This window comes from Echeneis naucrates, chromosome 15, assembly GCF_900963305.1.
Source record: "Echeneis naucrates chromosome 15, fEcheNa1.1, whole genome shotgun sequence".
Taxonomy (NCBI): Eukaryota; Metazoa; Chordata; class Actinopteri; order Carangiformes; family Echeneidae; genus Echeneis; species Echeneis naucrates.
The window spans coordinates 21,033,122-21,060,848 of record NC_042525.1 but is presented as its reverse complement, the minus strand read 5'-3'; the positions used below and the strand labels follow the sequence as shown (position 1 = coordinate 21,060,848).

Sequence of the window (27,727 nt, the reverse complement as noted above, 5' to 3'; positions counted from 1 at the left end):
GCAATGGTATATCAGCAGTGGCCAAGTCAAGGCAGTGGTGTATTTGGGATAAAAGAATGAATGAATCCGAGCTGCAAAAGCTCACTCACTGTGTATATATTTGTTTGTATCAGGTGTTGCTGCCAATTGTGCGTCAGCTTTAGCGCAGATGGCTGCAGCCTCTTGCGTGCAGGAGGAGAAGGAGGAGAAGGAAGTAGTGGAGGCGGGAGATGCCATCGCACATGGTACTGAGAACACACATCGTACTATTCAGACCTTATAAAGGTCACACACAATGATGAGAAACACACACAAGAATACACAATAAGATCATTAAAACGTTTTTTTTTTTTTTGTTTTTTGTTTTTTTTTTTATATATATATAATTGTGCCATCAATGCTGATGGAGACTGATGAGTATTTATTCAAAATAAAGTTAAAGGTGCTTTGGAAAGAAGGCCACTTTTAGTAACACCAAGTGGCAGCTGTGTCACTTAACATCACAATTTTTACTGTCCACATGTTTGTAAAGGAAAGAACAAGATTGAGATTGATGCTTTTAATGGTGTTAGACAGTCAGTTTCAGATCATTTTATTTGTAAGTCTGAAAGTTGAGAATTTTGTTCTTGACCTACAAACATCAGTTTTCATGTTCCTATGTCTCCTTGTGTGAATGTAATATTTCTGATACACATTGCTGTGTGTGTGTGTCCAGTGAAACAGCGTGTGGAACAGCGTTTAGAGCAGATTGGACGTCCTCAGGGAGTTCGTCTTCACACGGCCCATGTCTTGTGTATGGATGCCATTCTGAATGTTGGGCTGGAAATGGGGAGCCACAATCACGACTGCTGGCCACATGTTTTCAGGTGCACACACACTCACCTGTACACTCAATTTGTCTGTGTTTGGCAGTGATTAACTTAATTCATTATAATTTCTAAGTTAAACCAATCCAATAGCACAGCAGTCCTCTGTTATTCTGACCTCACTATTTAAAAGATAAAAGATTGTATTTAGATTTGGGACGCACCAACACCAGTAGTACTTGCACCATTACACATCGAGTTACTTTGAAGTAGTTTTTGTATTTTTCCACAGATGTGTTGTACATGGGTGACTGTACTGCAGTGAATTTTGTGACAAACACAAATTTAACAAAATTGCCATATACTGACGTTCAACGTTAGAGCTTTTATAAGCATGGCACTGCCACGCATACTGTAAGATCTTAGTAAAACTTTGTCATATACTGAGTACTGACATTTAACAAAAGTGCTATAAACATGTCACTGCCACACATACACACCCCCTGAAAATAGTTCCACACTACTGAAATGGCTTGTAGCTTCACACCTTGCAATCAAGTGCTGTAAACTGTGTGCTGCCATAAAGTGGTATCCGTGGCAATTAGGGTTGGGACCCAGATCTGGGTCCAAAATTCCAGTTTCCGGAACCAGTTCCATCACTTTTGGATCGACGGTTCCTGCAAACAGGAATTAGGTTGTTGGCAGCTGTGTAATTCTTATTTCATTTGGCTGGGCCCATGCATTGAAGTGACTATGGTGATGTCACGTTCATTTACATGAGTGAGTTGAGTTGGATTCACCCAGTGATCTCAGAACAGAACAGAGACAATGAGCTACAAAGCAAGACAGAAAACATCTTAAGTGTGGTTGTAGTTTAACATTTTTAAAGAAAACAAGGACAAGTGTATTAAGTACAATACAGTCATCACTTACACTGGTGGCAGAATATCCACTATGAAATCTCCTAAAACTCGATGTTAATCTCAAAAGGGAATGTACAGCTGAAAAAACGTGCACCCCACTACCTCAGCCTCCTATTTAGACACAGTGTTAATTAAATCAGCCTACTACCTCATGATTGTAGCGTGCAACAGTTACAATAAAGTTTTTGTATTTGTAAGATTGCATTTGTGTTTATTATGTACTTGTTTATGTAATATGTGTGAAGGAATCGGACCATTAAGGGTTAGGGTTAGGGTTAGGGAATTGTTAAAAACATCCTAACAAATCCTAACCTGAGTGGCAATTTTATGAGTACGAGTACTCATGCCCAGTTTCTTACCGATATTCGATACCGTTGTCAGTATTGGTGCATCCCTAAATTAAATGTCTTTGCATTTCTAGTAACTCTTGGGAAGCTTCAAAAGTAAAATTCCTTGTTCTGGATTTAGGAAAGTTTGTTTATTCACTTGAATAGACAGTGAAGAGAGATTGTTTCAAAGAATCTAGAAAACTGTCTCAACTTATTTTTTTTCTTCCGATTATTACTTTTTAAAAATTGCATTCAATTTTTTTTCTGTATAGCAGTAAAAGAGTAAAAAAAGTGTACAAAAAACATGACAAATTTGGTCCACTCATGTCTCGTTTGGAGTAGTGGCGGGACAGTTAGAAGCTGTTTGGTTTGATTTGATGTAGTTTTGATGTTGCAGACCATGGAGGTTGACCAGCATTGGAAAGAACTCTCTCTTTCGTCTTCTCTCTTGTGCTGTCTCTATATTTCTCTGTTTCTCTCAGGGTGACCGAGTATATCAGTTCACTGGAGCACACTCATTTCAGCGATGGCTTTTCGCAGCCATCATCTTTGACCACCATCCAGCACAGCCAGCAGGCAGCTGGTGTGGACCTGGGACTGGAGTTGAGCTGTGAGCCGACCCCTGAGGCTGCGGAGCTTAGCCTGAGCCAGCCGGTCATCCAACCACTGTCCATCCACGAGCTGTTGAGGGAAAGCAGCAGAGGAGGCCGAGGTCTGGAGCTGAAGAGTGGAAGCCTGATGACCGGGACCAGTGCTGCCAAGGCTGTGTGCACACTGTCAACACAGACGGACAGGTAGGATTTAGACAAAACTAGAAAGATAATACCACATATTTAACTCAAGCGCAGGGTTTCTACAACTTCTCTAGACCAAGGTCCACGACTCAATAAAAAAAACCTCACAGACCACCTAGCATCCTGAACTTCCCACTTCAGTTCTTTTGTTGCAATTTTAGATGGAATTTGGAATTTGGTTGGCTATTTTATTTTGATCGGAGCAAACTGAGAAAAATGTAAGCAGATGTGGGTCAAAGTGTGATCACTGAGAACAAAATGTCAGTTGTTACAGATAACAGAACATAAATGGGACAATGAATATGAGTTTTAACAGGACAATGACAGCTGCCTGCTGTTGTAGATGCTCCCGTGCATAATTCAAATTATCCACGCAGATAAAATATCTGTACTTCTGTTATCATCTATGTGATGTTTGACTGCTTATGCATTTATCTGTACAAACTCCAATTTCACTGGCAGGTAGAAACTCTGCAGAATTTCTACAGCACTCCTTTTTATAACAGCCACAAGATGGCAGCAGCAGAGCAGAGCCGTTCCTCAAAACTGTATATGTTCATGTGCTATCATTTATCATTTTTTATTGTATCGTATTGACAGAAATATGATGTTTATTTGAAATTAAATATAAAATTTTATCTCAAATAATCTCTGTAAAGATAAATTTACTTTTAAATATTGGTTTAAATATTAGTTAGGTTTGGTTAAGTTGAAGGTCCTCACATGCATAGAGATACTAATATACAGCATGTTTGTTTCTGTGTGTGCCAACAGTTTTGGATTTTAGTTTATTCACACACACACACGCAGACACACAGCTACAGTAAATACAGATATAGCGTAGGTTTGTGTTTATTCCAAGGATCAGGATCTTATGTAACTAGTTATCTAGGCTGCTTTTAGCTCTGAAAAAAAAAGTGTTTTCTCTGATCTTTTCGAGCAGATGGACTGAACACATTTACAAGCTCAGAGTGCTGCAAAAATATAGTAAATACTCATCTGCATCCCCCCCCTTCCCCTTAAAATAGGGGAATTTTAATAAAGATGTAAAATCTGTGATATATGACCATGATTTCTGGTCGTATATGAATATTTTTATTTTATGCACGTGACATGTATGTTTATTGCATAGCTATTTACATGAATTTAATTGTTAAATTGTGTGTGTGCGTGTGTGTGTGTTCTAGGTTGTTTGAAGAAGCAGCTACCAAACTGAATTTGGTTGGCTTGGTTGGTTTCCTGCAACAACTGAGAAAAGCTTCTCAGTCTCAGCTGTTTGACTCTGTAACTGAGACTGGAGACTATTCACTGGCAATGCCAGGTACACACACAAACACACATCCACACTGACACATTCATCTAAATTGCATACAGTTTTGTTTTTTTTTTTTTTTTTTTTCAAAAATCCAAGCCACAATGTAACCAAGTGCCAAGATTGGAACCAAGATTAAGTCCTCTCTTTTCACTGGCTAGATGTGTAAAACTACACAGATAGCAACAGATAGCAAAAAACGTACATGAAAACTGTTAAAACTTGGACCTTTCATGTTTCCTACAGTAAAAGTTGTCTATTACAGAAAATAACACACTGAGGGATAATTTGAACATATTAAACAGTGTTAGTCACAGATATCTTCTTCATATTGTCTTGACTCTGTGTGTACTGGGATTTACAATTACAAAATTCAGCACGTAAGTGGTTTCACAACAAAACATTTAAGACATTGATACTATTTGTCCCCTTTGTTTATTGATAGGAGAGGCCAAATCAACATTGGAGCGCCGCAGTGCTCTCCACCTCTTCCGTCTGGGAGAAGCCATGCTGCGGATTGTAAGGAACAAGAGCCGGCCCCTGCTCCACATGATGAGGGCCTGGAGCGTGGTAGCACCTCACCTGGTTGAGGTAGGAAACTGCTGGAAACTGTGTGTGAGCACCTCCTCAATGCACAATGTGTGTTTCAGCAGTCATCTGTAATGAATTTACTCACTGCAGAGCAGTTACAGTCAAAGTTTCTTCTATTTCCAGGCGGCGTGTCACAAAGAGCGCCATGTATCCCAGAAGGCCGTTTCCTTCATTCATGATGTTCTCACGGAGGTGCTGACGAGCTGGGCAGAGCTTCCACACTTCCACTTTAACGAGGCATTGTTCCGGCCCTTTGAGCACATTATGCAGCTAGAGCTCTGTGACGAGGACGTACAGGATCAGGTATATCAAATTTCAGTCGCTTAGCTTCATCTCCTAGCAGCTTTATTTTGCCTGATTGGTTTCTCATCATCCATCACTGCAGGTGATCACGTCAATAGGTGAGCTGGTGGAGATGTGCTCTCCTCAGATCCTGTCAGGGTGGAGACCTCTGTTCAGTGCTCTGAGGACTGTCCACAGCAGCAAGACCGATATTAAAGACTACCTTCTGGGAGAATACTCAATGGGTAAACCTTTGTCTGATACTACTTTTCTGTACTGTCCTCTCCTTCGAGTGTTTTTCGTCTCATCCAAGCTATCTTCCTCCTCTGTAGGGAAGTCCCAGGCTCCAGTGTTTGACGTCTTTGAGGCTTTCATCAACACTGACAACATCCAGGTTTTTGCCAACGCTGCCACCGACTACATCATGTGCCTCATGAAGTTTGTCAAAGGTTTAGGTGTGTAGGTTTAGGTGTAGGTTCTCCTTCTCAGTACTGATACCAGACTTCATAGATTTAATCTCTCTTGGAATCCGGCAGTAAACAATGTGTTGACAGGGTTGTACTGTTTGTATTTATGTCACTTCTTTAATAGATGACCAGGGGATTTAATGTATAATTGCGTAAGCTCATTTTCTTCTCACAGGCTTAAAGATTTCAGCAAAAATATCCGCAATTAAACTTGGTACATTACTGGATCAGTATGTTGGAATGTGCCTTAGCTTGTATTACTCCCACCAGTTTTCTTCAGACATTGTAAATGACCTGGGTTGTAAATGACTGTGTGTGTGCATAGGAGAGGTGGACTACAAGGAGATCGGAGACTGTATCCATGTGTCAGGTTACAGCTGCACTGACCTCTGCCTGCCTGCTCTCGACTACCTTCGCAAGTGTTCACAGGTAGGGAACCGCCCCACCCTAACTCACCCCATCCTCTCACATACATTTTCAGATATTTGATCATCTTCCTTCCTGTCAATTAACAAAGCCACCATGTAATTGATTGACAGTTACTTGCTAAGATCTACAAGATGCCATCCAAGCCCGTGTTCTTAGGGGCACGTCTTGCCAGCCTGCCTATGAGATCGCAGGAGCGCTCCATCAGCAGCGAGGACGGTGTGGACTGTGTCCTCCAGGAGTTTGATGATGACACGGGTCAAGACAAGTTATTGTCCATTATCTCTTTCTCACCCTCCCTCCACTCTTACTTTAACATAGCTGTGGGTCACTCTGTCCTGCAGGTCTGATCCAGGTCTGGATTTTGTTACTGGAGCAGCTCACAGCAGCAGTTTCAAACTGTCCTCGACAACACCAGCCTCCGACCCTGGACCTGCTCTTTACTCTACTCAGAGAGGTCACCACAGTACCAGGTAACACACAGACAGTGACTCGAAACATAAATATGAAGCCATCATAGATGTGTCTTTCACAGGCAAACAATGAGATTTTCATGAATGCCAATTTTTTTTTAATTTTAACTTCACTTCAGTTCACCTGATACAATATGATACATTTTGACTCACCATTTGTTTTGAACTCAACACTGCAACCATAAATGCCTTGATAGCCACAAATAAAGTTACAGACAAACAGCAAGACTACAACTCTTAAGACAGCTGTACCATCAGCAGTAAATTGCACATCAATATTTTGCATATCCCATTGGAAATTAATTCACATAGCACATATTGCACAAATACACACACCACTGGTGATAAAACTACTATTGAAATCCTAGGACTGCTAAAACCTTGGCGACACAACATGGCTGTCACAAAAAACCAAAATAAATTGGAAGAAACAAACAATTTTCTTTCTGTGCTGGTCCTCTTAAATCTGACAGACGTTTTGTTGAGAAAAAACAGCTACTCTATAGACTAGCACTGCAGTCAGGCCGCACTGAGATTGCAGCTCAATTTGATGTTCTCGATTGGTATGCGAGCTGCTATTTTGAAATTGGCTAGTGGTAATCTTCGTTTTTTGAAACCAAAATAAATAATATTTTTAGGAGAAGGTGAAGCTGAGGAGGTCCCCCCTATTCATCCTGCTACAGGTTTAGCCTGATGTGTGTTACGTGTGCGTAGGTGGAGCTGTGTGTGTGTGTACCTGTGATGTAGGAGGTATTGCACCGTGTGTATGTGTGACATCAGTGTGTGTGTGCAACACTCAATACAGCAATAAGCTATACATTGAGCTACGGGAAAGGTGTGCAGTCAAATTATGAAGAGTTATCAGCAGCAGCCACAGTGAGGAGCAGTTTGATGCTGTATTGTGTGATGACTGTTACTCTGCAGAGCTGGGAATAAATACAGTTCTCCTGTTCAGACGAAAAAAGCCTGTTTTTGTTTTGTGTTCTTCACATTAAACCAGAATCCCTCTTCTACGGTTCGGGGCTTGCAGGCTGGTTAGTTAACAATCCCCTTCTTAATGGTTTATTTTCCTCTAAATGGGGCCATCATGTCAGTTTGACAATTGTTTTGTATTGAGCACTGGAAACTAGAGACTGAGAACTCATTTGGAAATATTTACTGAGCTTCCTCATTAATTGGAAAGAGGAGGCATTTTCCCATAGATTTCAAAATAATCTGACTTCTTTTTGCAACCAGCATAGTCCCATCTAATGACCCTGAGATTCATTATATAGAGTGCAGGTTCAGGACCCTTAAGCACTGGCTTCACTTAACAGCCCCAGACTCAATGTCCACTTTTATAAACAATCTATGCTGCTCTCAGGCTTAATCCGGAACTCAAGTAACAGTGGGGCAGTTGTCCAATCAAATAGGAGGAGTTGAGCCTTTGCTGTGACAGGAGTCCTGACAGCTGGTTTTAAGACTCAGTTGTGTTATATTGTGTCTTTAAATAGAAATGAAGCAGGTCACTCATTGGCTGAATAAAAAAAGGTGTCTAACTCTGTTTCAGCGAATTTCAATGCAACTTCACAATCTCTTACCTCTAGGTCCAGGGTTTGCCATTTTTTCTGTCATCCAGCTGTTGCTCCCTGTGATGTCACTATGGCTGCAGCGTAGCCATGGGGACCACTCTTACTGGGACGTAGCAGCTGCAAACTTCAAGCATGCCATTGGCCTGTCATGTGAGCTGGTGGTGGAGCACGTCAACAGCTTCATACACTCAGGTGGGACCCAGCTGACAGTTTCAGAACTGTCTCTCATCTGCTTTACACATACAAATCACAACTCATTCCCTTGTACACCTGGAGCCACAAGAGCTCGGACAGTTTGTCAACAGTGAGTTAAAGCTTCTCTCTCAACCTCACCTTTTCCTGAAGTTTACAGTTTACAGCGTGCCTTCAAGGCTGAGTATCAGGATGTTAGTTAATCTGTGATGAACACAGAGATACCTGCTAGATTCTGAAAGTCATGCTTTAAGAGCTGAGCCTTCATTTGAATGCCAAAATGTTCCAAAGTGTCAATGTGTCACTTTAAACCTTCAGTTCTAAATATTATCAATTATTTTGATTTTGGTCATCAGAAAAACCGTGGGAGAAAAAGGAGAGAAGATGAAGTAGGAAAAGAATGAGGGACAAACACCTGGAGACTGTGAATCTGTGATAAAATGCTCTGAATCACATATGTGATGATTATGCTGTTGTTTCTCTGGTGTGAAGTAGAGCGTGACTGACCCCCTGTTGTGCCACTGTCCTCTTTAGTCAGATTTAATGGTGGTAACAACGCTTCACCACGTGCTCATGGGATTGTCATGTTTCTTGTTGTGTCTGTGCAGACATTGGCTATGAGTGTCTGATCAACCTAATGCTGAAAGACCTGTTCAAGCTGCTAGTGGCCTGTGTGTCTGAACCTGCAGAGACCATCTCCAGGGTGGGCTGCTCCTGCATCAGGTGACAACAACACCACCTGCTCAGTTACCACACACTCGTGTAGTTTCAGTGTTCGTATCAACAGCAGCAATTTTGCTTGTTAAGATGAATAATTTGCTAAACTACAAAATGAAACCCTTTTCACTCATCTGGTTATTGTGCTCTCTGTGCCATTAACAACCAGCTCTATGTCAGATCTAGGCAGCATTTCAGATATGGGGATTTTTAGAAACAGGCACATTGATGGTATTTCAGGGGATTTGTTGTTAATGAACAACAAATCAAGAGCAGGGCCAGGCATCTCATTTTATGATTTTGTGTTTATAATTGTAGAAAATAGGTTTTTGTGCATTTTCCTTCTCTGTATAATCCAGCCACTCTCTCTCTAATGCTCCCTCTCTCCAGATATGTGTTAGTGACAGTTGGTCCAGTGTTCACAGAGGAGATGTGGAGGTTGGCCTGTTGTGCACTGCAGGATGCTTTCTCTGCCACATTAGAGCCTGTCAAGGTAGAAGCACACACACGCACAACTGCACACAACACAGAAGTGGAGTGTACACATGTAATGCTACATGTGGTCTTATTTATCATTTCTAAACACAGTACACACAGAAAACTCCACTGAAACAAGAAAATGAACAAATACACACAAACAAAAAATGCTCTCTCCATCTCTCTCGCATGTACACACATATATGTACACACACTCTTCCAGTCAACAGGCCAGCCCTCTGTAGTGACCACTTAATCCATCACCAATCTGAAGCTGCTGGTTGGGATAGAAGTAATCTAAAAGCCTTTGCAGTTAATACTGAAAACATGCTGACACTCCACGTTAAGCTTGATAACCCCAGTTAACCTTACACACACACACACACACACACACACACACACAAAAGGTAGAGGTTTGCACAACTGTTTATGCCCTCATTTTGTCAAGGTGTTGTTGTTTCCTCTCTCCTCTCTCTCCTTCTTTACTAAACAAATCTAACTGATGAATAAATTTTAAATATCAACATTTTGTTAAAAAAACCAAAGTTGTTGTTTTTTTGGGTTTTTTTTTTACGTGACTCATATAGGAAGTAGACTTGAGTCTAAAACAGACAGGTTTAGTTTCTGAAAAAATTATAACCACCTGATAAAGAGATGTGATCAGGGATTCCTTAAATTCATTGATGCAACTAAAATACATAGATTAGGTGAGTTATTTTGTACCATTATTAACAAACATCAGTTTCGGTGGAGCTACTTTGGAAACACAACTGTACTAAGGAGAAATATAAAGTTGTCTAAGACTAACAAGAAATAAAACGACAATGTTCACATTGAAAGAAATGCCTCCCTCTAAACAGTTAATGGGTCAGCGTTCACACAAACCTAAATACCTACAGTAAATGCAAGGTCTGATTGTCTATGCAGTACTTGCCACACTGTGACCAAGTTGGATGCCACATCCACCTGTGGTCAGGTGTGTGTTGACGACTGTCTCATGAAGAGAGAAGAGTCAACATAAAAAAAAAAGTAATTGCTCATGATTTTATAACTGCAAATCATTCACAGTTACAGTAGTTAATGACAGAAGAAATGAAGCTACTGTTTTCTTTCAAAAATTCAATATTGATATTGTGCCATTAATAATAAATGTTACAGCTTATCTATCTTGGATTTAGGAGTGCATTTGTTGCCTATTTCTTACTAAGTGGAATAGTTTTGCCATCTTTGTACACTTAGACTGATTTTTGTCCAAGTCAGACAGAAAACAGAAAAGACCCCAAGTGCAAAATAAGCAAAGTTAAAGATGAATTTGACAGTATTTCCTACTAATGTAATCGTGCTTTTTTTTTTTTTTTTTTGGCCACAATAATGTAATTGTGACAGTTCTAATACACATACACCTGAAATACGTGAAATCACACCAGAAGGAAAAGTAAATACAGAAATCTGTTCGGCTACTAACAAGGGAAATCTTCAAAATTGGAGCTGTGGTGTTTGACACGGTTTCCCAGTGTGCTTTGCTTCACGAAAAATGGGTATTGTACTAATTTGTTGATGATGGTAACTGCTGTTTGGATGTGGTGTTTTAGGATTGTCGGAGATCACAGATTTAGAGAGAACAGCCTCGACAGGAATCCAACCACTGCTGTCCCATTTCAGCTACAATGCTGATCCTTTGGTTTGTGTGTGTGTGTGTGTGTGTGTGTGTTCCATCTGTAGAGGTGACTTCCCCAGGCATTTTATTAGTAGATGTTGTGTGTTCCTGCAGTTCTGTAGCAGTTGCCTGACAGGCTGCAGCTAAGCAGCTTTACAGCTTAGAGCCACGTGTGTGTGTGTGTGTGTCAGACTGCATGATGATGATAACAATGATAATGATGATAATCTAATCGTCATTGACGATTTCTTTTCTCATTTCTGGAAAATATGACTTCACGTCTTGTAACACATCATATGAGTTATTTGCTTTGCTTCTTAAGCAAAGTGTCAAAATTAAAACCAATAAATTGTGCCCATGTTGTGTAAAATTTGTGGAGAATTTTATCTCACAGGGGAGTGGAGATGAGTTTTTTGGGCTCAATAAAAGCACTGCAGTTTAATATGTCAAATCTGAACATATAGCTTAAGGTGTGCTCAGCTGCAATGACAGACATGCTATAATTATATAACAACTTCTGTGCTGATGCTGTCTGTCAGTATTGTTCTATGTGGTGCATCATATTTATTGAGGTCTGGTGGTCATTTATATAAGAGCTCCTCCTAAAGCAGGTTACAGCAGCAGTGGCACGAAGAGTAGTGAGCTGTAGAAATATGTTGCTATATTTGGTTATTTACTGTTCATTGTGTAAAATATAAAAATCATTAAAACCATCACTTTTTATCCATTAGAGCCACCTGAATTAAAGACAAGAATGTAGACAAGTACTTGAATTCACATGTTAAACTTATACCCGATGATTATATGCCCTGATTTTGACACTATCATCATTGCTCTTAATTTTGGTAAAGTTGAATCTCTTTTGTGGAAAGGTTTGTGGAAACTTTAAATAAACCAAATAATTTTTTATTATTTTCCTTCAAAGAAAACATAAAAATGTCTTTCAGGGCTAGTTTTCATACATGAAAACAATTTCGCACACAATCTCTAGGCTGATTGTTTTTTCCTTTTGCTTGTGCTAATGCGGAGATTCATGCAGCTCCATCCACATCAGCAAACATAATCACAGTACTAGATATTTGTTTTCTCTGTAACAGCTGGATAATATAATTTTAGGGTGAGATGTTTTTCATTCTTGCTACACATAGAAGAACCTGAGTGTTTCAAATGCTTGTTACTGTTTTTAAATGAATTGAATGGAAAAGTGTATTAATGCCCAAAGGGGAAATTCACAGCACGTGTTAGTTTTAATTAACAAATAGTTTATCCTTAAGTGCAACAATCTGTTAATTCCTCCATCACACCACCAACATTTAATTATTCTGCCTGTTAAATCATTAAAGCCGGATGAATTAGAAAGCAAAAATATTCCCTTTAAAATCCAGTCTGTGTCACACTGACTTTCTCAACATGAAGCTTACAGCATGTCAGCCCTTAACATGTAGTGTATGCTTGCAGAGACATTAACACATGACATTTGACTGGGTTTATAGAAAAGCTGATTTTATTCATAAGCAATGCATTTATTGTATAGACTGCATTAAACTACAATACTTTATCCAGATTGCAAAAGCTTTGTTGTTTTTCTTTTGTTTTTTTTGGTTCTATCTGTTTGAGTGTGGAGGTGGCTCCACCAGCATCATCACTTTATCATGTAGAATGGCCTGCATCAAATTCATGTATATTTTGTAGAAAAAGTGGATGGTGAAGTGCTTATTCTTTCTTATTTTTCATATATTTTGAAAATGATTCATCAGTCGCTTGCCTTAGTAATCATTTAAGACTGAATGTACTAAATAAATGTATGAATGTCAAAAACAGGAGCTTTCCTCTGTTGAATGGACACCATCTTAAAGGAGCTATTAGTGTTTGCTTTTGTTATAAAGCCAACACTAGCATTGGAAGCTCTATCAACAGCAGTGGAAAGCAACACTATGTGTTACTTTTGTTGTGCTTCCATTTTTATCTCTTTTTCCTCAAATGTAACCAGCACGCTAACTAGCAATGTCTGTCTCGTCTGACGAAGCAACTGGGATCAGCATATCCTTTTTGCATAATCAACACAGCAGCTGTTATTTCAAGCCCAGGCTAGGTGAATTAGAAAAAACTTCTATATAGTACATTTAAACTTGAGAATAAATTTTGCAGTTAACAGTTGCATGCTAGAAAAACATACATGATTTCTGGATTTGTGTCTAAATGTCACTGCTTGTGTGTATGTTTGTGTTTGTGTTGTGTGTGTATGTAGAACCTCCTCGCCTGTTTTCATAGTGGGTCAGACAGTTTTTCTGGAGACGCCTGTGAAGTGAAGGTTGCGGCTCCATCTCATTCGCCCTCAGCTGAGGCCGAGTACTGGAGGATCAAAGCTATGGCTCAGCAGGTCAGTGTGACTTAAATACTGAAAGATAACCTCACATTAACCTCATGTGATAAACAATATTTAGGGTTTGTATTTGGGTTTGGCCAATATCCCAACTTATGTGTCTTGAAATAGTCTGACCCAAATATTCCAGTTTATATTGTTGTATTATGTAATAGTTATATATAATATAATTATAATGTAATATATGGAAGAATATTACCCCACATGAGCCAAATACAGCAAAGTGATCCCATGATGTTCGAGTGCTAGATCCAAATCTTTTGTTTAACATGAAGATTGAAAATAATATTCGTTTTCTCTTTTTCCCCCAATAGATGAATTTACTCGGAAATAAAAGTTACATATATATTCCTAACAGTGTGGATATCTGTTTCACTTTTCAACCTCATCTCATATGTGTTGATCTGAGTACATTTATGTCATTATTTTACAGACACGAGGAACTTTAAAGTTTAAATGCAAAGACACGGACATTTCTCCATCAAGATGTAATTCACCTTCTCTGTTGTTCGTGCAGTAATGTGGTCTCTTTCTGTCTAGGTCTTCATGTTGGACACACAGTGCTCCCCAAAGACGCCCAACAATAAGGACGGATTTGAGCACGCTCAGTCCTGCGTTCTCATTATTGAGCTACCATCTGACCAGCAGTCCAATGGGCACACTCAGAAGAGGTGAAGAACACCCATACAAAGACACGCAGTCAACCACAGACACAATGTTCACTTCTTGTGTGATTTCATGGTTTAACCTCGAATCCAACCGTAATTATGATCTGGGTCTTCACCATACTGTACAAAGTCATTGTTCTCAGTACCATGGAGGTGAAATGTTTTATTTCCTCAATAATGAGAAGGAAAGTTGCTGAGGGAAAACATTACTATATCTGCACCCAAATTTGATGGGATTTCTTGATGGGCACTATGACCTATGACAGACAAAGTTTGAAATGGCAACATCCTGTAAAGTATTTTAAAAAAGCTAATTTTTTCTTTTTGTACTTCACTATTTCAGTTTGAATACCAAATTTTCTTTATTAGTTGCCTCCATTCTAATAGACACTAGGTCTCTATTAAGAGCCAGTTGTGTTGGCGATTTGCACAAAAAGTCTGTTTCTGTTGGTTAGAGTCAATCTGTGTTGCGCTCAGGAAGTTCAGCAATTTTTTGCATTCACACGTGAATATATTTAGATTTTGCCTGTCTTTACCTTTTCTTTATGTTTTCTTACTGCTGCCTTGGTCACAGGAAAATTGGGTAAGACTGTTCAGTCACATTTAGGGCACAGCTGTGTCATGTGTGTTCTTTTTGTTTTTACTTTATTAAGCAGACATTTAATCAGATTCTGTACCCACGCAGAAACTATGAGAGTCCTGCTGAAATGTGAATGTGTGTGTATTCCATTCTTCATGTATCATCTGGGGAGTGTGTCAGAAACTTCTAATGTTAAATGTGTAGGTCTGTCAAGTCGAGTATATTTATCTTTATGCATACAGTAGTGCAAGTACCTGCATTTATTCATTCTGTTGCATGACAAAGAAAAAGACAAATTAAGCTAATAATAATAATCATAGATTTAGCAGGAGGTGGTCAGCAGGATGATGAAGCCTTTTGTCAGTAACAGATATGACAACTTTATGGAGTTAAGATGCTGAGCGTGACTTGCTCCTAGATACAGCCAAAGAAAAATCTGTTATTGATGACAAACATAGTGATGATTTAATAGTTTTGTCAGCCTGTCCTCATTAGTCCATCTATAAATAATAAATACTAGTCTCTATAATGGAAGTTACAGCTAAATTATTTTCTAATTAAGACATAAAACCTGAACAACTGAAATGATTTATCACAGCATTTACAGCAGATAAACATTATTGGTTTTGGTATTTTGGATTTCAGGTAAAAGTTGGATTTTCTTTGATCTTGTTTCTGGAATTGTACAGGATCCCATTTCGGACCATTGTGGTGAGCTTGCTGTCCCACCAGGTCCTTCTCCAAAACCTCTACGACATCCTCCTGGAAGAGTTCGTCAAACAGCCAGAAAGTCAAGAGACGGTTACCCCTGTGACTTCAGACCCCAGCAGACCCACAGCAGGCTTCCTGCGTTATATCTCCATGACCAATTTAGCCATAATCCTGGACCTGCTGCTGGATTCATACAGGTGACTGCAACAGGAGATTTGCTGCTAATTATTTAATTAAAGAAGAATAGCCAAACAAAAAGAAAAGGTTGATGACACTCTTTTACATAATAGAGCCTGTTGGTTTGTTTTCTGCAGGACAGCACGTGACTTTGACACTCGGCCAGGTCTCAAGTACCTGCTGATGAAGGTGTCAGGTGTCTGTGGAGCAGCAAATCTCTACCGTCAGTCTGCCATGAGCTTCAACCTGTACTTCCAGGCCCTGCTGTGCGCCACACTGAGCCAGACCGACAGCATGACTGCACAGCAGGTAGAAAACAACACGTTTCCGCTGTTTTAACTTTAATTAATTGTAAAGTTACTTTTAGTTTGAAGCTGCATGGGTACATGTTTACATTGACATTAAAGGAGTAGTGTCAGTTTTAGTGTAGGACATTAAGTCATCTTGTATATATCCACTTCATGAGGCTGTAATGTCTCAAAAATGTGGACAATCTTGAGCTTAAACATGATAAATGCAGTTTATATGCAGGTGTGTGTGTGTGTGTTATAAAAATATCACATTAGAATTATTTTTTTCATTCACTGATTCATCTTCTACCGCTTATATATTACCGGGACGCAGGGGGTGCTTTAGCCAATACTAGCTCACACTGAGCGAAGGCAGGGTACACCTGAACAGGTCACCAGTCCATCACAGGGCCAACACATAGAGACAGACAGAGACCAACAACCACTCACACTCACACTCAGACCTACAGACAATTTAGAGTCACCAGTTAACCCAAACATGACTTTGGACAGTGGGAGGAAACCAGAGTACTCGGAGGAAACCCACAGAGACATGGGGAGAACATACAAACTCTGCACAGAAAGGCCCCAGGCTGGGAACCAAACTGCAACCTTGTTATTGTGGGGCAACAGCACTAACCACTATGCCTTTTGCATCTCTCAACCTGAACATCTTCCCATCTGAGGTCGTTACCTGCTGCATACAGAAAATGCCACAAATTAACATCTTAGAAAAATCAGCAATGGCTATATAGCCTCTAGCATTTAGACCTAGATCTAGAAGTCTTTAGCTGTGGAAAATCAACAGTTTGACCCTTTTCCTTTGCAGGTGAAGAGGATCTTGTATGAGGAGGAGGAGGGAAGTTCGGACTCCTCTCACCCTGGATCTGCTTCCTCAGAGGATGAAGACATCTTTGAAGAGACAGCACAGGTGAGGCTACAACACAGCAAGGTGCATAAGGACTAATGAACATCTTTATATCATCAGTTTTACACTCTGTCTCTTCGCCAGGTCAGCCCCCCTCGCGGCCGGGACAAACGTCACCAGTGGCGAGCCCCTGTCCCGTCACTCAGTGTGCAGCCACTGGGCAGTGCCGACTGGGCCTGGCTGGTTAAACGTCTGTACAAGTTGTGCATGGATCTGTGCAACAGTTACATCCAAATGCACCGCGACCTGGAGAGCACTCTGGAGGAGACGGCTCTGCTGAGAGGAGGGACCGCAGCAGGAGGTGGAGGAGGAGGGGACCATGTGTTCTTCCTACCTCTCTTCCAGTCAGAGACCTCCACCCCGTCATCGGCAGGCGGGCTTTCAGCGAGGGGGACGCCGTCGGAGGAAAGCGGCTACAGGTGTCACACAGCAGACCTAAGTGCTGCATCCCCTGGAGATACGCCCACACCCAGCCCAGGATTCAGGTCTGACTCTAGTCACTGTGACACAAATTTATTCTCTTGTTATGGTATAACTCTGACTTACCTCGCAAATTTCCCTTCCTCACTTTCTATAAATCAAATCAAGTCAAATCAGATTTATTCATATAGCGGCCAATCATAACAAAGTTACATCAAGGCACTTTACATATAGAGCAGGTCTAGACCAAACTCTTTATAAAGTTATTTAAAAAGACCCAACAGATCCCCCAATGAGCAAGCACTTGGCAACAATGGCAAGGAAAAACTTCCTTTAAGAGGCAGAACCAGCCTCGTGGGGGGCGGCCATCTGCCTCGACCACTTGGGTTGAGAGAGGGGGAGAGGGAGACACACACAGACACGGGGGGGCAAAGTTGGGTAGAGTAGGCAAAGATAAGAGCATGAGGAGGGGATATTCAATGCAGGTGCAAGCAGGAACATATGATGCTGCATGAAGTTCATAGAAATGATGCTGGTTGGAGTACAATAATATACATGTGCTTATCTTTTGGGATCCGAGTCTAAAGATGCTACAGCACTGAAAAGATGCAGTTTTACACCAACATCAGTTTCATCCGTTTCAGAGTGATATGTATGAACATTTGGACTGAATTTGCTCACCATATATTCCCCATCCTCTGACCTAAGATCCAACAATATCAGAGATTGATTTAATTTCCAACTTCCTTCAGTTTCAGTTTAATGGATGGAGTATGGATGAACCAGAGATGTGTTGGTCTCCAGAGGATTTTTTGCCTGCGTTAACACCTGTGTTTTGCAAAATGCAGTTCCAGTTGCGTCACAAAAACTGTTGAGAGGCTTCAGCCTCCTGCTCTTACACGGTGTGTTGAGTCCCCAGTCAAGTTAGATTTGCTGTTTCTTGGATCTCTACAGCTGCACGGGAAGTCTGCCCCACCACTTCCGGACCAGCGGAGACCGGAGGGAATCCACCCTCACAGCAAGCTCATTAGGAAGCGGACCTGGTTGCATTGGGTCAGGGAAAAGGAAGGAATGGTGGGAAAGTGCCGGGAACAAACTGTACACCATCGCAACAGATAAAACCATCAGCAAGCTGATGATGGAGTACAAACGTAGGAAACAGCAGCAGCAGCAGCCACAGCAGAGCCATGTCAACCTATTCATGAAGGAGCAGGGTCGGGCAGCCACATCGGCAGGAGGTAGTGCTGGAGAGAGGAGGGGTCCTATGGACCCACAAAGACCCCTGCAGAGACCACAGCAACTAGTGGACCAGCAGGGACCTCCTCTGAGGCACTCAGTCAGTGCAGGACCTGAGGTCCTGAGACAGGAAAAAAGGCCGCGATCAGGATCCACCATCAGCTCCCACAGCATCTCCCTGAGGGACTCTGAGGCTCAGATTCAGGTACTGTGTGCCAGCTGACGAGATTCACACTTACAATGTGTTTTTGGCTTATCAGGGAAATTACCACTAAAAACACAAACATTTATTTGAGATAAATGCAATAAAATACACCTTGATTAGGAATCAATTTTTCAATTGATTTTAGTCTATTATTTCTTATTAGTCATGATCAAAATTTTTTACTAGCAAATGTAAATGTTAATTAAAGTTCTGGCATTGTTTGTTTGTTTTCTAAAGTTAGCTCTCCGTGTGGTCTTTGATTATAAAACAGGTCTGTGTTCTATATTAATACGGTGTTAAAGGTGTCAGTCTTCAGAGAAAGAGCTCAGAGCCTGTTTATGAAAACTGAGCCTTAAATACAACTCTTAGGACTGCTGGGACCTTTCACATATCATTCAATTCCCTCAGCCATGCCCACCATCCAAGCTTGGTTTCTCTTAGTGTTAACATGAGCTATATCTGTGCTATATATGACAATCAACCAATGAGAAGAGACACTTACGGCTACTCTTCTTATTGGCATACTTTTAAAAAATATCATAATAATGTGTAAAATATGGGACCTTTTAAGAAGATTTTTTTAAAATCAAGATAGCATTCAAGTGAAGGAGAATTTTTGTTTCACCTCCAAATATTTGTTTGAGATATGAGAGAAAAAATTAAATCACGTCACATTACAGTCTTGACATTCGTGGCATTGACTGTTTTAGACCAGCAAATGTGAATTCAGATTTCTGTCATGGAAAAGAAGGCGTGAATTCATTAATAACCTTTTTTAAAATGAATGTGTGTGACAAATATGTATGAGACAAACATCTTTCAATCTGTTGCAATCCTTGCAGGCTTGGACCAACATGGTCTTGACTCTCCTCAATCAAGTACTCCTTCTGTCAGACTCCTCCTTCCTGGCGCTCCAGCCAGCACTCTACCCCTGCCTCAGCCAGCTCTCCTGCCACGTCACTGACGCCCGAGTGCGCCAGGGGCTACGCGAGTGGCTGGGGCGTGTCGGCAGACTCTATGACATCATCATGTGATGCTGCAGCGGAGAAATACTAACGCGCCAGATTTGGGGTGCAGATGGCTGGTCATAGCATCATTTAGAGTGTTGCAGCAGACTTGTCTGACACCATCTTGTGTCATTATCACTATGTGGTAGATTGTTCAGAGGAGGAGAAACAGCAGCCTGTGACATCAACACATTACAGTGCAGCTTATTGGTGGAATGATGACGATGGGTTTGATTGGCAGCCTCAGATTGTGTTGTGTGAACACTTTCTGAAAACCAGGAATACACTGGCAGACGTTATGTGACGTTAAGACAGATAAATTGATTGGCCAATGAAGGATGTGATGAGAAGTAATGAAGGATTTTGTTGGTTTGCAAAGAATTTGACAGTAAATGCGTAATCTCTGCCTCTTGAGAGAAAACCCACACATACATCCACAAACACACACTATGGAAAAGTTTCAAATGTGATTTGTAAAATTGGCCATAATTATGACATGAAATTCATTATATTGTTATATTGTAACAGTAAAAAATTATCATCTGATCCTAATTCAGATGCAGATGTAAATGTGCAATGAATTATGGGTACTGTGGTTCACCTGCATACTTTTTCCTTCACTGTATGATCATTCGTTTTTGGTTTTGGTGCCTGTGAAGTTTGTGTGTATATATAGACAATTAGATTTCCATTCATTGCATAGCTACAGTTCTTGGTCTGCTGTCGTCGTTGAGTTCACTAACAGGCTTCACTTGTTCAACATCATCCCTTCCTTGTTTCCTCTGCATTCACATTAGTAGAATTGTTCTCTGCAGTCAAGTCTGCATTACGTACGTACAGTACCAGTATAGCACCTCAGGACATTGCTCCACAGCTCCACAGTTCCAAACATTCACAGTTAACTTTCAGTTCTTGTGTTTTTTGTGTTTTGTTTTGTTTTGTTTTTTTTTTCCAGATTGGGTCTCGTGCTTTGGCCGCACCTGGTTGTGAAAATGATGTTTGATTATCAGAGCTTAACGTTCTCAATAGGAAGTGCAAGGAGGACAAATACACTGTCTCACTGCAGCACCACAGCCTCTGCTGCATCAATACCAAAGCTTAATTGTTGAATTAGTAGCATCAGTAATATAGTCAAAACTGATTAAAGATGAGAATACCTAGTTTATTTCTTATCAATCAGACCGTGAGGCCATTTGAGACCTGATAGATGTGACACTGTTGAGAGTCTGTGTGTTAAATCTGACCTGACTGTATAAGAATGTTCTTCTTAGACATATATTTTCTGTATCCAGCTTCAAATACTGTGCAATATCTTTCTATCATATACCTACAGTTGAATGTCTTTGTCCGTGAGTTACTCCTAAACTTTCTGAAATTAGTCTTTTACCAAAGTGGGACCATCTGGTTTTATATTTTAACAAAATACCACACACAGTATGCATATATTAATATCACTGCACTGTATATGCTATGCATTTGCTTTGTTAAGGGTTTTTTTATTTGAAATATCTAATTTCTCAAATTGAGCATAATTTATTATTTGTCTGAGCTGTTTTTCATATTTTGTGTTGACTTGTTCATGCTGTGCTGCTTGTTTGTGAGTGGCATTGACAAGAGCAAGCAAAAGACTGTTTGAGCTTCGATCCATGCTAATGTTAAATGTGCATCTGGGTTTGGATGATGGTTTTCACTCTTCTAACACAGGCTGATGTTTTGGTTTTAAAGCTGCTGGTGCTGCTTCATTTAAAGGAATCTGTCATCACTGTAAACCCATTCCTCACTATATATATATATATACGTATATACGTATATACGTATAAGTATATATATATATATATATACTTATACGTATATACGTATATACGTATATATATATATATATATATATATATATATATATATATATATTATTCAACCATCCAGTCACTAAATACAACTTTAGCATACTATTATCATTTTCTCTTTTTTTTAATCCCTGTTTCCTATTTTTGTTTACTAAACGTCAGAAAATAGTGACAATGCTCACCCGCATCTCCCCAACTTCGATTTAGACCAGCATGTATTTGTATGTAATTGGTTTTTGTCCTAGTCCCTAGAGGAAAAATCCTATTTATATGTTCGCAAAGCCAAATCTCCACTTCCATATATTCAATTTTAGTATTTCATAGTTGCCTGAAATGTTAATGAGCACATTCTTCATGTTCCTCTGAGGATAATGTGGCATAGCACTGTGGTTAGCGCTGTTGCCTCACAATAAGAAGATCGCAGGTTTGGTTGCCGGCCTGGGGCCTCTCTGTGTGGAGTTTGTATGTTCTCCCTGTGCCTGCGTGGGTTTCTTCCGGATACTCTGGTTTCCTTCCACCTTCTGAGTGTGAGTGGTTGGTTGTCTCTGTCTGTCGGCCCTGTGATGGACTGGTGAACTGTCCAGGGTGTACCTTGCCCAATCTGAGCTGGGATTGTCTCCAGTTCTCCTGCAACCCAGAAATTAATATGCGGTAGAATATTATCTTTGAGGATAGTTATTTGGTAGCTTATGTCTTCCTAAACATTTGTGCCACCTTCCAGCGAGATGATATTGAAAATGCAGTCATGTCAAAGAAGATCAGCAGTTGATCCCAACTTGGACTTGCTGCTCACTCTGCTGGTTGTTAGTCAGTCGATTGGACTAACCTCCATTCATGCCGCTGTGCACTTAAGGACAGATTAGGACTGAATGAATGAAAGAGGGACATGTTGCTAACTTCAGCAGCTTGGACCATATTGAGGGCAGGTCAGGGAAGGCGGGTCATTTGAACGCCTAAGAAGATTTACTCTTATTTTTTCATCCAGTTTGTCAACATCTGAGTGTGTTCCTTTCATTTGCCCTTGCTCCTCTCTCTCCACCTGCTCCCTCGCTTCCTCTCATTCACTGCTTTGTCCCATGTCTCTCTCTGTGTCAACATGGCTCAAACTTGATATGCAACTCCAGCCTATCATGCAACATACCAGAGGTTATCTTGAAGTAGATGGAACAAGGTTGCCAATTTACCAATTGATTCCAGAATGAAACTTAGAACTCTCCTTGGCCAGTAAATAGTGTGGACTCTGGTAGATTTTTATACTTCACCTTCATCTTTGACTAAACTAAAATTGGATCAAGCAAAAGCTCCTGGTTTAACCTGAGTGTCTGTTTCAAAATCAGCCACAGGCCTTAAGGTCCCTCAAAAGAACATTCAGCTTTTACATCTTATCATTTGGATTTAGTTAGAGATTTAGTAATTCACTCTGACATGTCCTGAGATGGCTCCTCTGTATAAAAACAAGGCCACCGTTTTTCAGCAGGTTATTGTGAGTCATAGTTTTGTTAGTTTTGTGTCAAGGTGACATTTGTGGTCATAGTGGTGTTTGATTCCCAAAGTCACAGTTTATGTTTATGCTATAATACATGCCTTCTCCACAAGGTTCTTATTCACAACAAAGATTGTCTAATGTTCACAAAGTACCAAAGTGCTCTAACCAAGCCATTTAACCATATAACCATATGGAAATGGTTGGTGCAAATGGATCATATCTGATGGTTTAAAAAATACTGTGTGGTTGTTCAGGCTGCTCATTTTTCTCAGTATTCCCAGTCACTTGTATATTTTTGGTAGTAACAAGTCAGCCCTCACCCACCCCTCAACCATCCCAAAACAATGCACATTATCAGTTTGGAATGAATCTTTTGGCCATTTGTGTTTTTGGAACCAGTCAAAATCCTATGCAGAGGAGAAGGTGGAGCTGAGGAGGGGAAGGGGCTGGAACTTACCGTCTCAGTACCCTATCCGGGTTGGGTAGTACTGTCTTTCAATCGCACATTAGCCTTGCCCCTTTATATATCCTGTGCTTGATGGTCTATTTTCCTCTAAACAAGACCATCATTTAAAAAATTAACATTATGTCATATTGAATCCTTGAACCAAGAGACTGAGGCCATAAAATTATTGAAGAAACATCACTAAACTAATAAATCAAGAGAGAACTAGGGGCGTTTTTACATAGACTTCGATACAATCTCACAATTGCTACCTAATGGTAACTAGATAAATTACAGGCTCTCCAATTTGTCAAATTCTTCCTACGATAAAACGTGGACTTTTTTCTTCAGTTTGATTTTTTTTTTTTTTTTTGGATAAAAGTACAGATTTAAATGTTTGTGTGCCTGCTGGATTTACAAGCATCAATGAAACAACGAAACACTTCATATTTAACACATTAGAGAAATCATAATATCAATTCCCTCTTGGACATCTCTCATGTCTTTTCGGGTCAATTGTTTTCCACATCTGCTCCCAGGAAGAAATCATTTGCGACTTTCTAGTAAATCAGACTGTCTTGTCCTGTTTCTGCTGTCCCTAAGCTCCTCCCAGTGTCCCTGACCCATCCCCATTTGTTCTTATTTCTTGCTGGTTGAGGGCAAGCAGTGATTGGACAGATGTTGTCAGGCATCAGTATGATCAGCAGCAAAGAGAAGGATTTAGCTGGTGTTAAGTCCATGACAGTGTTTTCCATCTAAAAAAAGCATTTGACTAATCTGGTGACATTCAGCAATCTTCTGCCAGCAGTTTGTGTCGATTTCAACTTTGCCTGCTTTTTAGCCATTTGTTCTGACGATTGTCCTGCTCTTCCAGCCTCTCAGATATTGTCATTGTGTCCATGAATCTTCTATTTAAAACCCCAAAAGATAAATCTTATGTCTGCACTTCCTAGTATTAGTTCAAATGTGCATTTGCTAATGTGGCTCTGAGATTAACAGAGATTGAATCATGACATGATGAAGATCATAACAACCTCAAACTTCATCTTCCCTCTAAGCAGATTTGATGCACATAGGCATAACTGAGCAGTGTGCAGGGTCTCCAAATCTGCCCATTTGTCACAGGCTCCACCATCAGAAAGAATTTATGAAGTATTTTTTTCAAGCTTTTGATTGCTTTCTGATTTCCAGTCACAAGCTCCTTCCTCAGTCATTGTGCCAGGAAACTAATCGCATTTCTCCCAACAAGTAAAATCATCTACAGTTTAGTTTCTTATTGTGCAGTTGAAGGATTATTTGGACTCTGAACAGATTGCAGAGGCTGTGACCTACTATACTTGCTCTGAACAGAGCTCAGGCTATAACTCAGAAGTTAGTGACATGGCTTGTTGGTCAGCAGACAGACTGACTGATTGACTGACTTACTGCTTTGTTGCCCCAATAATTGAATTCCTAATAGTTATTCCTGACAGTTCCTGACAGTTGCAGGGAACTTGAGCAACTGTCTGAGAGCGTAGGAGGGAATGCAAAGCAACTTTAACTGTGTGTCCAGTTTTCTTACACTAACAGAGAAAATATATACATGACCCAGGCATGTGACACAGTTTCTGAATGGACTAGATAACCGAACAGGAACTGTCACGCCAATGTATAGAGGGAGATAAGTAAAAGGTACATCAGCCTTCAGCTAAAAGGAGATCTGTCTTTTGATCAAAATTAAATAGCTGAAAGTGAAAAATAGCAATAGAAAAATAGCAAGAAAGTGAAAGTAAATTCCTAAATTGCAAAGAAGACAACTTTACACTTGTAGTTCTGCACAGTATGTGCACAGTATTTGTTATTTGTAATGAGCGATGCAGTTCCTTATATTCCTGCTGCTGTGACCAAGCAGGCCGAGCAGTTCGAAAGGCAGAAATAACTAAAGTAGGTGGAGCCAAAGAGCATTCTGAAAAACAAGTTCGACACAGTTCTCATTAGAAGAAGGGACTAGGGCCATAATCAGATTTAAAAAGTCTGCTGTGTCATTTGAAGCTTCATTGCTTTCTGACTATGGGCATTTTTTCAGTACGTGTTTCCTCACTTATCCTCTGCAGCCACTGAGCTGGTCCGGAAAACAGTATCATCGTCAAAAGTGCCTGATATTGTCATTGCTGGATCACCATGTTCACAGCAACGACACCCAGACAGGCATTACAATCAAGATTGTGGGATGTCCCTGTCAAGGTATCATGATTGAAATGGATCCTGAACTAATTTTGAGCTCATCATTAACTATATTACTCCACAGTGGTATATAAATTAGATTTCTTTGTGACATATTACATCATGACAAACGTCAGAGTTTGAGTCTCCTTCTCCCACTTAGTGAGGCTTGAGCACTAAATTGCTGGAGTGAATTTTAAACAGATCTCACATTAAACTTACCATTTCATAATATAATTTCTAATCATAGGACCTTACATTTGATGATGTTCTCTTAACCTGAAGGCTTTTTCAACCTCCAGCCCTCAGCCGTCCATACTTAGTTTAGAAACATTTCAATAAATCTGATTTTTCGGAGCATCATAGCTCACACTGAAGTCTCTGGAACTTTGGTCATTGAATCTGTCCAAAGATCCAAAAACTCACTGTAGCTGAATGATATATTCAAGATTTTCTTCCCATCACAAGGTGTTTGGTGAAGGGCAGATCGGGTATGGTTGTACCACCACCAGTTCCACAAATCAGGGAAGAGATAGTCATATGATCATTTCAGTGTTTACACGCTTCATCCCCAATCTCACGTGGTGATTGTCAAGGCTGGAAACCGGTTCATGCAAATTTTATTGAGAAAACACTGATTTTGACTTAAGAAAATAAGACCAAAACAAAATTTTGATTGGTACTTACACTATTGTAGGTAAAATCATGAGATTAAACTTGAGCTCTTGAGGCAAAATGTGATGTATTTTCCGCCTGCTAATTTAAAACCACTATACCAATACAGTTGGTATAATTGTTAAAACTCTCCCCCAGCATGTGTCACAACCCACCCTGCTACCAGGGTGGGTTGTGACATGTATTTGACATTAACACACAAGATCTAGGATATTCTTGCTAGATTTTGAATAGGTGCCATTTGTCGTAAACAAATGTGGGTTTTTTGTGTAAAAGTTTGAGCGCTGCAGCTCAAAAATTCAGTGTTCCAACCATACGCGGCCTCCATTACATTTGTGTCCTTAACGGGGAAATCATAAAACAAGACCATTTATTTCATTTAGTCCCGGGAGTGCCTATTTTTACTGATACACAGACAGGATGGCACTTAAATATTTAATACAAATACTCAGAGCTTTGTGTTTGAGTAGAGGAAAAAACTCAACACTCAAAAGAACTGAATGCTTTTTTGTGAGACCGAAATGGCTGAAATGTAAAGCTGTGCCAGTGGAATGTGCAGAAAGTTCCTATCATGATTGCTTTCTGCACATTCAGTAAGGTTTGCTCTGTCCACCTACCTGAACGCCCCGCTACTAGGCAGATGTCAGCAAGTCAGCTAATGTGGCTGTGATTTCTAAAGTTGTATTTTTTTCTGCCTTTGATATTTCAAAAAAAGAAAGAAGTTCTGTACACTTTTCTGCTGATGTTTCTGACTTGATCTAGACTTTGCCGTCTTTTTCCCCTGAGCTCAATCTTACAGGTGTGTTTACTGCTGTATGTTTCAAAGCGCTTTCCCTGCAGCCCTCGGCTTCTCCGTGTTGCACAATAAAAGCAGTTTGTCTCATATGTTCGTCATGATGTCATGATGTTCAGATCCTTCTGATGCGCGGTGTGTTTAAATACCTCCCTTGGTCACCTTGTGGCACTCCACACGTTGAATTAAAATGGTCAGAGAGGGACATTCAAAATAAACCACAGGCAAAGCATGTAGGGATAAACCAACCTCTGTGTGACTAGCTGATATTCCCGTGTGAGAACTTAGTTAAACATCCATGCAGTCTAAAGGTAGACCTCCAAGTGGTCTTTGATTATAAATCAGGTCCAGTTCTGTATTAATACAGTGAAATTATCAAAGGTCTCAGTCCATAGAGAAATAACCAGAGCCTCTATTGATAAACTGAGCCTTAAAATCAGCTGCTGCTTCTTTGTGATGTCACAACAAAATAGTCACCACCATCAACCACCTGCACCTGCTATTCAACCTTTGAGGAGTCTGAAATGTATTTTTATTTGATAAACACAAAAGCCTATTGATATGAACGCTTAAACCAGTGGAAACATTTAAATCATCACCATGTCCAGCTGTGGCCATTAGTCACCCTTTGTTTATTTAAGTAACCAGTCTTTCCTTCAAAAACCAGGAAGTAAGGAAGGA

At 40.2% G+C, this 27,727-nt stretch overlaps 1 protein-coding gene across 2 annotated transcripts in view; it reads left to right on the top strand.

The window, feature by feature from the left end:
- Positions 1 to 20,933, top strand: part of arfgef3 (ARFGEF family member 3) — a 54,215-nt gene extending 33,282 nt beyond the window's left edge. Inside the window, exons 22-43 of one of the 2 annotated variants that reach the window (XM_029521566.1) lie at positions 114 to 224; positions 695 to 845; positions 2,520 to 2,831; positions 4,019 to 4,152; positions 4,589 to 4,734; positions 4,858 to 5,037; positions 5,120 to 5,261; positions 5,349 to 5,471; positions 5,809 to 5,912; positions 6,023 to 6,167; positions 6,254 to 6,382; positions 7,969 to 8,145; positions 8,754 to 8,868; positions 9,253 to 9,355; positions 13,245 to 13,376; positions 13,920 to 14,050; positions 15,317 to 15,535; positions 15,653 to 15,824; positions 16,635 to 16,736; positions 16,818 to 17,229; positions 18,212 to 18,594; positions 19,437 to 20,933. In XM_029521566.1, coding sequence (XP_029377426.1) covers positions 114 to 224; positions 695 to 845; positions 2,520 to 2,831; positions 4,019 to 4,152; positions 4,589 to 4,734; positions 4,858 to 5,037; positions 5,120 to 5,261; positions 5,349 to 5,471; positions 5,809 to 5,912; positions 6,023 to 6,167; positions 6,254 to 6,382; positions 7,969 to 8,145; positions 8,754 to 8,868; positions 9,253 to 9,355; positions 13,245 to 13,376; positions 13,920 to 14,050; positions 15,317 to 15,535; positions 15,653 to 15,824; positions 16,635 to 16,736; positions 16,818 to 17,229; positions 18,212 to 18,594; positions 19,437 to 19,628 — 3,815 coding nt within the window. In that variant the 3' untranslated portion in view covers positions 19,629 to 20,933. Of the gene's footprint in view, positions 1 to 113; positions 225 to 694; positions 846 to 2,519; positions 2,832 to 4,018; positions 4,153 to 4,588; positions 4,735 to 4,857; positions 5,038 to 5,119; positions 5,262 to 5,348; positions 5,472 to 5,808; positions 5,913 to 6,022; positions 6,168 to 6,253; positions 6,383 to 7,968; positions 8,146 to 8,753; positions 8,869 to 9,252; positions 9,356 to 13,244; positions 13,377 to 13,919; positions 14,051 to 15,316; positions 15,536 to 15,652; positions 15,825 to 16,634; positions 16,737 to 16,817; positions 17,230 to 18,107; positions 18,595 to 19,436 lie in introns of both variants that reach the window. The other variant, XM_029521565.1, reaches the window with a different exon arrangement.
- Positions 20,934 to 27,727: the final 6,794 nt, after the last annotated feature.